Source organism: Carex rostrata, chromosome 9 (genome assembly GCF_964058835.1).
Source record: "Carex rostrata chromosome 9, lpCarRost1.2, whole genome shotgun sequence".
Taxonomy (NCBI): Eukaryota; Viridiplantae; Streptophyta; class Magnoliopsida; order Poales; family Cyperaceae; genus Carex; species Carex rostrata.
Genome location: NC_135926.1, coordinates 1,500,136 through 1,515,584, shown reverse-complemented (window position 1 = coordinate 1,515,584; position 15,449 = coordinate 1,500,136). Strand labels below are relative to the sequence as shown.

Sequence of the window (15,449 nt, the reverse complement as noted above, 5' to 3'; positions counted from 1 at the left end):
TCGATCCGAACCGTTCATCTTGTTCTCCATATTAATATGTGTTTGGAGACCAAATTTTACATTTTTTGGAATTTTTTTACTATTTTTTTAGATTTATTGAAAATCACTGTTTTTGGATGGTCCAGAATTTTCAGATCAAGTGATTTTCTAAATATCTAAATAAATAGTAAACAAATTTCAAAAAATGTAAAATTTGGTTTCCAAACACATATTAATATGGAGAACAAGATGAACAGTTCGGATCGACCGTTAGAATTTAAAAACTCGAATATAGAGCCATAGCACGGTAATAACCCGTGATATGCATAGTACCATAGACTCACTCTATTTTTAATAGAGAAACTCGCCTCTTTTATATTTTAAAGTTTTTTTCTTAGTAATTTTCTTATGTGTGCGTAAAAGTATAAAATCATTCTAATCCGAAGCATTTAATTTAGTCCAACTCGACCCCAAAAATAATATTTCTTCTCTTCACTTCATTTGACTAGACTTTAGAGCACATTAATGTTAATCAATGCGGGCGTTTTATATATACTGTCTAAAATAGCAGAAAGTCTAAAGTTCATGAAAACAATTTAATAGTATTTTTTGTTTGATAATACAAATAATTGTCAAACTACTTATATTTTAAAAAAGGAAGCGTCTAATTGTCCACAGCCTTTTATCCACCATTTGTCCACAGCTTTGACTTGTGCGAATACTGTAAAATTACTTCTACATGCTATATAATTATACAATATATCACATAAAATATATCAGTTAATAACAAAACATCCAGCAACTATTTGAAGTGGTCCCATGATAGTTAGAAAAAGATTGCAACTTGCACAATAGGACAAAATAAATGTACTTTCAAACTGTACTTTCGAAAATTACAGTTATAGAAAGTTATTGGCAGTTAGAGTTAGTTATTAGTGGTTATTGGCAGTTAGAGTTAATTATTAGCGTCCGCACTGGGTTGAATCTTGTATACTGTAAAATTAAATCTTGTATACTGTAAAATTGAATATTGTATACAGTAAAATTTTCAATTGAATATTGTATACTGTAAAATTGAATCTTCTATACCGTAAATTTTTCACATAATACTGTAAATTGTCAATTGAATCTTGTATGCTGTAAAATTTCTAAAACTAAACCATAAAATAATATCATCTATACTGTAAGATAAAATGTAACAAATGCTACATTTCAGTTTAAACTACAACCTACAAAGAATCATGTATACTGTAAAATTACAAAATATAAACCATAAAATAATACCATGTATACTCTAAAATTACTAAATCTATGCATATATCCATCATCACACAAAAAATCTGTTCACCACAAAACATCATATGTTCACCACAAACAATATATGTTCAACACAAGATAAAAATATTCACCGCAACATTCAGAATAGCATAATAGCAATAAAAAAACTATGGACAAATAACTTTTACATTAAAAACCTCTTGTGTTCATTGTTCGGATGAGTAAGAAGCCTCTCTATCATCTCTTTTCTCCATATTTTCACAAGATAAAAACTGTAAAATTACAAGATGAATACTGTAAAATTACAAGATAAATACTGTAAAATTAACAAATCATCTCTTTCTTCCAGATTTCTACAAGATGAATGTTGTAAAATGACAAGATGAATACTGTAAAATTAACAAGACAATACTGTAAAATTAACAGATTAATACTCCATATCACCTCTCTATCATCTATTTCCTCCAGATTTCCACAAGATGAATACTGTAAAATGACAAGATGAATACTGTAAAATTAACGGGGCAATACAGTAAAATTAACAAATCAATACTCCATATCGCCTCTTTATCATCTCTTTCCTCCAGATTTCATTTGAAATGCTAGATCTGTTACTGCATACAACGAAAACAACAAATTCAACAGAAATAACTTACTAGATTTGAATTTTACCGTGCTCTTCAACAAAAATTAACCATCTCCGTCTGTGTCAAATAAGCTGATTGAAGGCTTCCTTGAACTCGGCGATCTGATTGTCGATGAGTTGATCCACCATTTAATTCTTTCTAAGATGAGAAAATAGGCACAAAAGAGAAAAAGAGGATAATCTATCAGTACTGGAGAGAAAAGATTAAATAATGATTAAGTATGTTAATTTGATTTAACATTTTAGGATTTTACCTGGAAGCAAGATCGGTAGTTGTTTCATTAAGTTTATATATATGAAGTTGTATTTAGCCTTCTTTCCTATCGGAATCATATATGCTATGGATGATTTTTTTCAAAACGAAGATTCAATTGAGCCACAGGCGGTAGCGAGAGGCCAGGGTTGACGGAAACAGTGGTGGTGGTGAAGAGGTGGAGAGGATCGAGTGTGAGCCATAGGCATAGCAGCACTAGGTCCAACGGTCAGTGCTGATGAAGGTGGCACAATTTTCAATGTCGTAGCTGATATGTCCGTCTCTTGTACGGATTGAACACTGTACTCGGAGCTGATCGTGATCTCGAATCATCTCGTCATAGTCATCGGATCTAGATCTGGTGGAAGAGCTCGATGTGGTAGCGGTTGTTTGGTGTTTGTGAGCGAGGAGCAGGATCAGAGAGTCACGGAAAGAAGAGGACCGGGAGAGAATTTGAAGGGCACGGTGTGGGGTGGCGGAGCAGGTGGAAGGAGAGAGAGAGAGCGTGAGAGGAGGAATGACATCTCTACTGAAGAAGAGGGAGAACGTGAGAGGGGATTGGGATTAAAGCTTACCGTAAATGGAAATCAGATAAAGTAACGGTCCGAACCGGAGTCCGTTAAAACAAGTTAAACTGGATAAGATACTGTACTGTGGACAAACAGTGGACAATCTTCTGTGGACAATAACCTTTTCTCTTTAAAAAATAATAATTTCGTAACATTTGTAATATTATATAATAATGAGTTACCTATACAATTAGATAAATTTAAAATACTAAGAATATTATTCATAAATCTTATTACTGTGTTAAAACATACTAAAAAGGTTAAAATGACAGAGAAAAAAACTTCCAGTCGTTTCTTGTATAAAAATTCACACGCCATCTGATCTAGGGGTGCACAAAAAAAACTCATGACTCATAATTCGTCCGGAATCAATTATAACAACTCAAGTTGAAACTGGATCGAATTCATTGACTCGGTTGTTTCACGAGTTGAATCCAAGTTGTCTCCAACTCGGTTTGGAATCAAATCGGTTGACTCATTGACTTGGTAAACTATGTAATGTTTTGTTAGACTTTGTACTATTTAGTAAGTTGGTAAACTTTGCACTATTTAATTATGTATTTACTACTATTTCTTTATGTAAAATTTCAAATTGTATACTATTTTGATAAATTATATACTATTTATTTTGTTAGACTTTGTTTTGGTAATTTTTAATTTGATAAACTATGTACTCTACAAGTCATGAGTTGACTTGAGTTGACTCGAGTTATTCGTGAGTTAAATCCAAATTGAAAATTTTGATCCAAAATTAGATTAGCAACTCGGACTCAACTTGACTCATAAGGTCACAAATTGAATCCAAATTACTCTTAACTCGAAATCAACTCGACTCATGAACAACCTAATCTGATCCCTATTATTTGCTCCGAAATTCATACTAACTCAATTTCTAAAACCCCATTTTGTATGGATCAGCTCATAATTTGATTTAAATTCTGTGCTAACTCAATCTCAAATGTATTTTTGTTCGTTTATTTGTGCCGAGTATAGGCTCTCGGGAACACTTATCTTTAGAATATTAAAATCAACGAAGGACTTTCCAAATATCGGGTCATGAACCTGGCCCATCAATTTGACATTTTTAATTTTTTACTCATATCCAAGGGTAAATTTCGCGGTAGGTCACTAAACTTTGTTATTTATCACGAATTGGTCACTCAAACTTGATTTGTCTCTTTTAGGTCATTCAACTTTGTTATTTGTTCCAATTAAGTTCCTCTATACTTTTTCATCCAAAATACTAACAGAATATGCTCATTCCGTTAGTGTTTTAGATGAAATATGCTCATTATGTTAATATTTTGGATGGAATGAGTATATTCCGTTAATATTTTGGACGGAATAAGAATATTCCGTTAAGATTTTGGATGTAAAAGTATAGAGTGACTTGATTGAGACAAATAACAAAGTTGAGTGACTAAAAATGGACAAATCAAACTTTAGTGACCAATTCGTGACAAACAACAAAGTTTAGTGACCTCTAGGGGTGGCAACGAGCTGTTAAAGAGCGAGCTAGGCCACACTCATACTCGGCTTGTTAGTGTATCAAGCTGAGCGAGCAAGTTTAGATTTTAGGTCCCGAGCTAAAACTATTGCTCAAGACCGACTCGTGGCTTGTCCGAGCGAGCCGAACTAGCTCGTTATTAGCTTGGCAGATTTATAAATTTGTATATTTTCTTTCCTGCTATATCTTAAATTTTCATAACACATCTTATCAATTATGACTAAAACAAAATAATATTTATATAACTAATTACTGAGGAATGCTCTTAATTCAATTGTAATTAAGCAAATTAACTACTATAAATTAAGTTTATGTCTAAATTCATACATACAAATATATCAAAATCTTAAATTCATACAAATATATCAAAATCCTAAATTCATACAAATATATTTACAGAATAAATTCATGCATACCAAATCAAACAAATTCATACAAATTAACTTAATTGCTTATAATTAATTCACACATATTCCATATAAAATTACCAATCAACTTAAACACAGTCCAAAGTTCAATTGCCATAACACTGGCTATGACATCCATAGACTATAATATCTCCAATCTGAAGTGAACGGATCCGATTAAACTATGTATATTAAATAGCTCGTTAACGACCGAGCTCGCTCTTGCCGAGCCAGGTCAAACTCAAACTCATTAATTCTGGCTCGAGTATGTAGTGAGCGAGCTAATTTTAACTTGATCCACTAATGAACGAGCTGTTATCGATCGAATCACAGGCGAATACCAAGTGGGCCACGAGCCACGAGCTTTTTTGCCAGTCTGACCTCTAGCAAAATTTACCCCATATCGAAAAAAAAAATACTATGATTATCAAATCCAGTCAAAGAGTCATATCAAGACACTGCAACAATTGTGAAAATGAGTGAATCTTTTTCTAGAAATTCTGAATGGTTATATTTAACAATTAGACCTACATGCTATACGACATGTTGTGTCATACAGAAATGTTTCTACGATTTACAAGCGTTATGTCAACTGATTTAATCGAATCGAACAAATGAACATCCCTAGTCGTATCTAACAAAATAGGTGTCCAACATGTACTTCTAACAACACAGCACATGACACGTTCAACGTGTTCAAATGACAAGTATCGTGTCTCGTCACGTGCTAGACATGTTGTGTTTGTGTGACAAGTGTTATTATAAATTTAACAAGGAGAGCATCAGAGCATGGAGTAAGGGGGGTGTCCGATGGGCATCGGACCAAATCCTGTTCGATGGTTGTTGGAACCGTCGGATCTGCTTTAGAATTCGCATCCGCAATTTCGCGTCTGCTTTAAAATCCGTACACACAAATTCTAAAGCAGATCCGACGGTTCCAACAACCCATCGAATAGAATTTGATCTGATGCCCATTGGAAACCCCCTCTCCCCAGAGCATGGGATTGGCTAGGACCCAAATCAGGTCTCATCAAGAGACTTTTGGGGAGTGAGTCTTTTTGTACCGAGAACACAAAAAGACCCCCTCCTATAAAAAGCACGGTACAGACTACAGAGGAACAGCTCACCATCATTGATTCATTTCTCACACGGTCAGCCTTTAGTGGTGCCTTTGTCTCACTTATCTCTCCTGGCTCTTGTATCCTCTGTTATAACTGTCAGTGCACAGATATACAATGAAAATAATTACTGCTTTCTCCTTCCCTTTACAGCACATTTTATTTTATTTTGTTCAAACTTCAAACAGTAATAGCTCAAATGAGAAATTAGTAACGATTGATCATTGTTTTGCTTTAGATATTGAATCTGATGACAATATTATGTGCTAAGAATAGAAAAATATTATACAAGTTCTTATGTTATCATGTGAAAATAATTATTCAACTCCTTTCATTATTATGTCATGTTATTATTTATCATGTAATGTACATAATTTGAGTGATCAAATACAAAAAACAAACAAGGTAAGAGAAGCAAAGAAGAATTTTACAAAAAAAGAAGTTGCTTCCAAGTTTTAAAAAAAAAAAATACAAAAAAAATTAAAAATATCATATGAAAAGCAGCACACCCGTTCTAAAATGGATGATATTACTAGTTACAATAATAAATAATCGGGCTAAATTAATAATTACAATCTTAATTACTTGCCTAAATTGCATATTAGCATGCAATACATAAATTGCATAGTTTTACAATGAATATAAAATGACAGAGGACACCAACCTCTCCCCTCTCCATCTCTTGTGTGTTAGTGTGTAACCGCTGTATTAATCAGCTAAATCTTAGGAGAATAACACACCCCCAATCCCTCTTCGCTTCCTTTCTCGACCAACACAACACAACACAACACAAGTACGGCGCGATTTTAATTCTCTCGGAAATGGATTTTCTCCTTTCCCCTATTACGCACAACTACCTTACTTAAACTACAGAATAAATATATAAACGCAGAAACAATAAAAGAACACAATCGCCTCACTTTTTTTTTTTTTCTCTTTTCCCTCTCTAATGGCGGATGCCCGTTTTTCTTCTTCTCTCATCTGCCAAGAAGACGGAACCTCTCTAGGAAAAGAGGAGAGATTAGAATGGGACATGGACAATCTTAGCTCGTTTGGTGATTTTTTTGACTTATCCGAATCGGATGATGAGTATATTGGCTTGTTGGTATCGAAAGAGAGCCGCTTTGAGAGCATAAACCAAGAGGAATCGTCTGAGAATCAGCTAGTATCAGCACGTACCGATGCTGTTGTATGGATTCTCAAGGTGGGTCTCTGATCAGGTTCCTCTCATTTTCAAAGTTCATTGTTTACTGGTTGTCAATTTTAATTTGGGTTTTGTAACTTTGTTCATGCAGACTAATAAGCGCTTAGGTTTCGGTCTCAAGACTGCTTACACCGCTGTGGTGTATCTTGATCGATTTTTCCTTCACAGAATAATCGATGTAAGGAAAAGATTACATCGTTTTCCTTTGTTTTTCCTGTGTTGTTGTTTTTTAAAATTATATTTTGTTTTAATTTTTTCTTTGCAGAGAGGCAAAGCTTGGGCTGTGCGTCTGCTAAGCATTGCATGTCTTTCTCTAGCCGCAAAAATGGAGGAAAACAAAGTCATTACCCTCACTGATTTTCAATTCGAAGATTACCTATTTAAATGCAACGCAATACAGAGAATGGAGCTTCTTGTTCTAGCTACATTGCAATGGCGCATGATTGTGATTACCCCTTTTGCTTATCTCAGCTATTTTGCATCAAAATTGCATGAGCATGGCATAAATGAGTTGATCAAAAGGGCTATTGGGTTTATCTTCTCATCTATTAGAGGTCAAAACTTTAAATTATTTGAGATTGTTTTGAATTGAAGATTTTATCTTTGATGCTAAAATTGTGTTTTTATATTTTCAGTGATTAGTTCTGTCAATGATCGACCATCAGTTATTGCTTGTGCATCTATTTTAGCCTCATCAAATGAGAAGTTATCGCGGCAATTAGTCAAATCGAAGATCTTGTCCTTATCTTCATTGGAGCTATTAGATAATGTAAGTCTCAACAGTACTGAATTGCTATTGTTCTATTGCTGTTGCTGTTTTATTTTTGGATATGTATGGACAACAGAGGAATAAAATTGTAAATGAAGTGCTATTATTCTCTTGTCAGGAGCATGTGTATTCCTGCTATTCCATGATGATTCAAGAAGCAAATAAGGAGAAAATTAATTACTCATCAAATAATATTTCTTCCTCTGGTATAAGTTCAATAGTAACCAGCAAAATCTCCTTAGAGAATCCATGCATTAAGAGAAGAAGACTTCAATTCCCAAATGATGAGTAAAGAAAATTTTGATTTTTGATTCCCATAGGGCCATAGTTATAATTTGTTTTTGTTTTTGTTTTTGTTTATTGTTTGTCCATTTTGAGGAATGTAATTGTGAGGAAGTTTGGTTTGAGAGGTCTTTCTTAAATGTAGAAAGGAGGTTTTTGGGTAGAAGTTATAAAGGGGAAAAGTAAGAAGCAAAGGCTGACAATGGTTCAATTGGATGGTGGCGATTCTTTGAGATTTGTGAATAAGGTGATAAAAAAGATTAGTACTTTTCCTTAGGTTAAGTTAAAAAAAAAAAAAAAAAAAAAAAAAGGAAAAAAAAAAGTGTCAAGCATTTGTTGTTATCTTATTTAGATTTTGTAAAAATGGGGCTCAATTGGTAGACCCATTTGTCTAAGGTTTTGGTTGGTACAATACCGAGTGCTCTATCCTTTTGGGTATGGATGAGTGCTTTTGCTGGTCCATGTGAGGACTGAAGCAATGAGAGGAGTCATCAGTTGCATGCAAATGGAGTTGCTGCATCTAGGGACTCGGGTTAGTGTGTGTATGCGGTGGAGGTTGATTTTGATTGGAAGACGAGAGAGGATGTGTAATCTCTTATTGCATTAAAGATTTTTGAAATAGATGATCTGGTATATTTTGTTGTTCCCTATCGGAACTCATCTATTCCTTGTTTTTGCTTGTAAGAAACTTTTGGATGAAACCTAAATAAAAAAAATATGATGTACATACTTTATTGACATAGAATTTCATCATAGAGAATAAAAGAAATGTGCGATAAAGAAGATTAATTTGAATTGTAGGTATCAAGCAAATTGTATCGAGATGATTTTGATTTATATTTTATTGGTACCAAGCACAAAAAAATTATTATCTTTAAAACTATGAAATAATAACTTCAAAACTTTTCATCAATCAGAGCCACAAACAATTTGGAATTGCATTTGTTGATTGCTTGATTGCACAAAATGATTTATCCAAAAATAATTTCCTAATGCAATTTCTTGCTTAAATTCTAAAATTAATTGAGATTGTTATGAGATTATGTAGATGTACATAGACTTAAAGGATGGCACCTTTAATTTGTGTCTTCTCAAATCAGATTGCCTATTTTGCTATTGCAAGAGTCAGTGTTCTCAAATAGGAATAAATATTTGGTTCTCCTTTAAATGCATTGACTTTATATGTGTGGTGCTTTCTCAAAGAGAAAATATCTGTCTTTTTTATTTTTCGATCCTCTGCTCCCCAATATGTCTCCAAGATTTTATTCATTGCCTATTCTTATTTGGTCTTTTCATCCTTCTATCTTTTTTTCCTTTTAGCAAACATTTTGTTTTTCTCTTTTTGTTCTTCCCTTTTTGGTACAACTTCTCTGCACATTCATCATTTGTTATTTTTTTTAGAAGATTTTCTGCTTAATTTTAACTAATGTTTAAAAATGCAATTATTATATATGTTTTAACACAAAGGTAGTTAATGAATTATTAAATACACAACAACACTAACTACAAATACCTTTACAAGTTTATACATTGCACAGTGCTAATTTTATGAACACTAAACAGTGCAATCATTGTTTTTAAACCTTCAGAGAGAAGTTTTAATATCGGACAATTCAAATTTAAATGCTAGAGAATATTAATTATAAGCACTTCACTCTGCAAGTTAATATTTATAATCACTTTAATTTTAAATGGTAAAGTGTTTGGATATCATAACATGTATAAGCATCTATTGTATATGTATTAGTACGTAAGAAATGAATGAACAATGGAAAGCATAGATATAAAAATTCAATACAATTCACTAATGGTAGGTGAAGGCGTGGATCGATCTACTCAGTGGACGTGGCACTGATGCATTATCTTTTTTGTTCAATTTGTTTTAGTGTGCAGAAGAACTACTATTTGTTTTTTTAAAGAAGAAATGTGAAAGTCTAGCTCTCAGATATCATTGATCAAGACACCAGTAATATCAAATTTTACGGAGTTTTTTGAAAGACAAGTAAAGGAAAAAGGAAAAAGGAAATTGAAATGAACATATTTACAAGAAGAACTAATAATTGTTATTATCGTAAATGATAAAACAATTAAAGTGACAGATTTGAACCCGTTTTTGGATAAAATTTCTCCAGTCCGTTGGACAAAATCCAATTTCTTTGTAGAATTAGACTTTTTAGTTAATTATATTACCATTCTCTTTTCCAAAAGTAGCATTATAAAATATGCAAAAAAAACCAAAAAAATTGAAAAATTCGCACAAACTGCAAAGTTGTGAGAGAGACTTGAACTCTCGATTTTTGAGTAATCACAATTTTATAACTTTTTTTTTTTCTAACCAACTGTACTACCGCCTCATCTTAAAATATGTGCATTTTCACTTGTACATGTACAAAATCACAAACAATATCACATCTATGGTGCACCCATGTTTCTTGGGATTTTAGGGAAAGATTAATAGAGTCTGAATAGGATCCTTCCAGTTAAATTCAATTAAATTAAAAAATATATATATTTTGCTACTAAATAGCAGGATTTCCTTTGTTGCTCGGCTACAAAAGTGCATTGGAATATAATGATCACAACCTGACGACCTATTCTAATTTTCAAACAAGAAAGCAACCATATAAGGTCTATATATACAGCATTATATTCATCTAATGTAGCACGTAAAAAAAATTTGATATACGTATAGCATTATCTTGAATTAAGTATAAGAAATAGGTCAGGTTCTTCATCTTTTAGATTGACCCTTTGTGAGAGAATCTTGATCTCAAATAGCTTACAAAAAGAAATGTTCTAAGTAGATATATACCATGTACCAGTTAGCTAACGGTATTATATCTAATCTTGCAAATGATGATTATATACATTAATTAGCCAAAACCATTATTATAAAGATTGTATATTATCTTCACCATTGTTAACTAAGTTTTGTCAGCCCGTGAGCACTATTGTTAACCACCTAATCCTCCTCCAGTGCAGCTACGAATGGAGAGATCCCTGCGAAGGACTAGTATGCACATAAGATTTTTTTTTCTTATATACATAATACATGACCTAAAAAGTGCAAAAATAATTTTTGTTTAACAAAACTCTTCTCCAACTATTAAGTTATATAGAATTGAGACATAATTACAAAGTTAGTTTGTTTCTTTATATTATTTTCGTCCAACAATTAAAAAAACATCTAAAACGCGCTAAATTATAAATGGAGATATGTTGACTTTCAAGGAAAAACGTTGTTAGTTTTGCATATTGTCTTTTTCTCAAGAAAAAAAAAAAGCAAGATATATATATTTTTTAAGCCTAGCAGAGGCTGCTAGGTGAAAAAAAGAAAGAAAAAAAGGAGCAAGATCTCAAAGTTATGAAATGGAGAGGAAGTAAATGTGATATAAAATTAGTGGAAGTCTGTCATAAAAGTATATGACTCGGGACTCGGGAGGCGCACCAACATAATAACAGACCCGCAAAATAAAAAATCGGCCCAACAACAAAATATAATGGCCCTCTCTCAGTTATTTTATCCAGTTACCGAGCTGTGACCAAGTTTCTTTAAGCTATTCTCGGCTGGTGCTTGCCATGCCTTGCATAGTGGCATGTGAAGTGTGCTCCGTTTTTTACTAGCTTCAAGGTGGTGTCTTTAGCGCTTAAGGGCATTTCTCAAAAGAAAAAGAAAAAAAAAAACAGAAAAGGCATATAGAAGTCTTCAGTAAAACCGAATGTTATGTTTCGAAGTAGGTGCTTCCATATATGTAGCGAACCACACACTGCGGATTTCATTCTACGTAGTACCTAGTACCTACAGTGATAAAAGTAAAAAAACTAACACATCTTAGCACACTCATATTTAGTGATCTAATATGTTGTGTACAAGAAAAAAAGACCTGCTTTTTTATTACATTAAACAGTACTGTGAATCCAGGTTTATTGTAACCAACTAAGTCAGAGAATTAATATTTCTAGAGGTTCCTGATGTACTATTCTATTAGATGGACAGGGGTTCTTCCTGCTCACAAAAAGGACTCGGCCAAGGGTGCGCAATGAGCTCTCATCTTTCTGTAGATCAATACTTTTATGATCAATACTATAATTTTTAGTCAACTAATACATATACCTGTACTGATTCTAATAAGTGCTAAATGTACCAATCTCAGCTATACATTTGCATCAATAAAAAGAAATGTTATTTAGTGAGAATTATTGCACTTAAAATTAATAAAGTCAAATCGAATTATCATATGTAATTAAATGATGCTGAAATTAAAGGATGGATACACATACCATCTATATGGTTCATCAGCTTTCTTTAATTGATCGGTTCCTTCATCATTATTAAGTTCATCTTCTATTTCGGTTTCATACCCAGTCTCATCATCTATTACTGTGGGCTGGACACGTGAGGTTAATTTCGCGAGTTCTACTTGGTCCACTGCTTCTAGAATGCCTTGATCTACCAAAACAGTATGTATATCTAACTCCTCTCCACCCGTAACCTCGTAATCACAACGAGAATAATCAGACTATTACTGTGGACTATTTAATGGTATCAGTACAGCACAATGCAGATTTTTTTTTTAAAATAGAATTGCATTGAAATAATTTAATAGAACAAGTCCAGACTGTTGGAATTTTCGAAAACTAGCCTCCACCGATCCCTAGGATCGGTGGAGCAAAAAAAACACATCCTACACCGATCCCTAGGATCAGTGCAGCCCATTTATCACTCCACCATTCCTTTGCCGCAGAATGTCACAGAATGTCACAGAAAATCAAAACAAAATAGCCCTCCACCGATCCTGTGGATCGGTGTAGGTTTTTTTTTTTTTTTTTTTTTTAAACAAAAATTTCTAATTTTTTTATTTTTTTTATTAAAATATTAGAAATGTTGAATATATTTCTTTGAAAATAGATGAAATACAATATAATTTGATTTATTAGAAATATTACAACAAATAATCCGGATCAATATTTTTCAGGCCGGATTTTTCGCGGCTGTAAGAAAAATTAATATATTTCTTTATGTGTTATTGGAAAAAAATAAAAATGCTTAGATTCTGAGTTATTGATCCCGGTTCAAAAGTCACTTCTAGGTAATCTAGAAAATATTGTGATCCATCTAGTACATTTAATTAATAAAAAATTGTTTCTATTTTGAGAATTCTTTTTGAAAAACAATCATTAAATAAATTAAAGTTTTTGTTTTTTTTCAAAAATAGATACAACTTTTTATAAATTAAATGTCCTAGAAAGATCACAATATTTTCTGGATTACATAGAAGTGACTTTTGAACCGGGATCAATAACTCAGAATCTAAGCATTTTTATTTTTTTCCAATAACACATAAAGAAATATATTAATTTTTCTTACAGCCGCGAAAAATCCGGCCTGAAAAATATTGATCCGGGTTATTTGTTGCAGTTTTTCTAATAAATCAAATTATATTGTATTTCATATATTTTCAAAGAAATATATTCAACATTTCTAATATTTTAATAAAAAAAAAAAAAAAATTAGAAATTTCTGTTTAAAAAAAAAAAAAAAAAAAAACCTACACCGATCCACAGGATCAGTGGAGGGCTATTTTGTTTTGATTTTCTGATTTTCTGTGACATTCTGTGGCAAGAGAATGGTGGAGTGATAAATGGGCTGCACTGATCCTAGGGATCGGTGTAGGATGTGTTTTTTTTGCTCCACCGATCCTAGGGATCGGTGGAGGCTAGTTTTTGAAAATTCCAACAGTCTGGGCTTGTTCTATTAAATTATTTCAATGCAATTCTATTTAAAAAAAAAAATCCACAATGCACAGCAATACAGATAGACTATTACTGTGGACTGAATAACCACGAGAATAATCAGACTATTACTGTGGACTGAATAATCACGGTAATAATCAGACTATTACTGTGGACTGAATAACAACGATAATAATCAGACTATTACTGCGGACTGAATAACAACAAGAATAATCAGATTATTACTGTGGACTATTCAATGGTATCAGTACAACACAATGCACGGCAATACAGATTATTGCCGTGGACTAATCAATGGTAAAAGTATAACACAATCCCAGATTACAAACATCGCCACGTGGCAAGCATATTTTTCTCAAGAAACTAACATCGCAGATACTTTTCCCCTTAACATCGCTAAAACTATTCGCGAGGATACGTACCATTAGCGACGGTTGTTTTTAAGAGGATACATTTTGCAAGGAGCTATCCTCGCGAATAGTTTTCTGAGTGGAATTAGCCTCGCGATTACCAGAAAACTAACCTCGCGAAAACCCAGTGGTTCTTGTGGTGTGCACTCACGCTATCCAGCATCCTTCCAGTGATTAATTGACAAAAATGTGGGGCAATTACACTCTTGGAAGCCACACATGTAGTCTCACGGCTCATATCAGAATGAGCCGAGTCAAAGATTTCCATGCATTTAGTATTGTGACTCACATAGATCATATTTAAAAAAAAGTCTCATATAGATCATGAACTGGAAAAGAATTTCATCATCTCAGGATGTGGTGGTCACCCAAAAGGGACAATAAAAGAGTGGAAAGGAATTTCATCTTCACTGAAAAACGAGTCGAGTTAGTCCAGCTTGAATTTGTTCATGACGAGAAAAATCAGAATCAAACGAACAAATTACGATTCTTTTTCAAGTTAATCTCGAATGAGTCACGAACTACGAATTATTTTTGCCAGTCCTATATATAATTCAGGGAAAGAAGGCAGATCATCAGCGTTATTGAGAATCCACCAACAGCTTAATTAGTAGTTCAAATGCAATTATCAAGAGGCTTTTAAGCGAGTTTGCACTAACGGGTCCAATATAAAGTTAGAATCCAATAGCTAACGAACTCGTTTAGATGTTGGATAAGTGGCTCTTTCAATTAGATTTTAAGGGGGGAGTTCAGTTGGTGTCTGATTGAGAACGAGCATGTATTGATCCAATACGAATCCTTTCACATTCCTCATCCTTTCTGTCCCCTACAAACATAAGCACATGCCATTATCAGAGCAGCAAAAGTGGTACAATAGAACAGCCTCCTAGTTCACATGTTTATTGCAGATTCAGAGTAACGTTTAGATAGCCCCCCAAAAAAAAAATACACCCAACAGACTTAGAAAAATAACAAACAATACCTTCTAGGTTTCAATTACTTTGACCATTCTAAGTTTACCCTGCCTCGGCTCTATAGCATCTGTAAATTGTTAAATGATAGTTGTACGTGATGAATGTACTATTTACTGGGAAGAAACCAAAGTTGCCACTAAACATACATTTATTTACTCTAGCTTAGTCTAGTTTAAGTCCAGTAAAGTGCACCAGTACATAATTGTAACGTGAACATTCTTGGTCTGGATTAGTTTGATAGTAGTCGATAAATGAACAATTATCCAGCCAACATTGAATCAACTAAAATGGAACATACA

The 15,449-nt window shown here is 33.1% G+C and overlaps 1 protein-coding gene across 2 annotated transcripts; it reads left to right on the top strand.

Annotated features, from left to right (window-relative positions):
* Window positions 1-6,529: 6,529 nt before the first annotated feature.
* On the top strand, window positions 6,530-8,750 carry CYCD5;1 (cyclin d5;1). Of its 2 annotated transcripts, none has more exons than XM_078309038.1 (5): window positions 6,530-6,961; window positions 7,053-7,139; window positions 7,227-7,515; window positions 7,597-7,730; window positions 7,849-8,750. In XM_078309038.1, exons 1-5 carry the CDS (start codon window positions 6,707-6,709, stop codon window positions 8,020-8,022), a joined length of 939 nt encoding a protein of 312 aa, XP_078165164.1. In that variant the 5' UTR covers window positions 6,530-6,706; the 3' UTR covers window positions 8,023-8,750. The 2 variants fall into 2 exon arrangements, with proteins under 2 accessions (XP_078165164.1, XP_078165165.1); XM_078309039.1 differs by having other exon boundaries at window positions 6,801-6,977.
* Window positions 8,751-15,449: the final 6,699 nt, after the last annotated feature.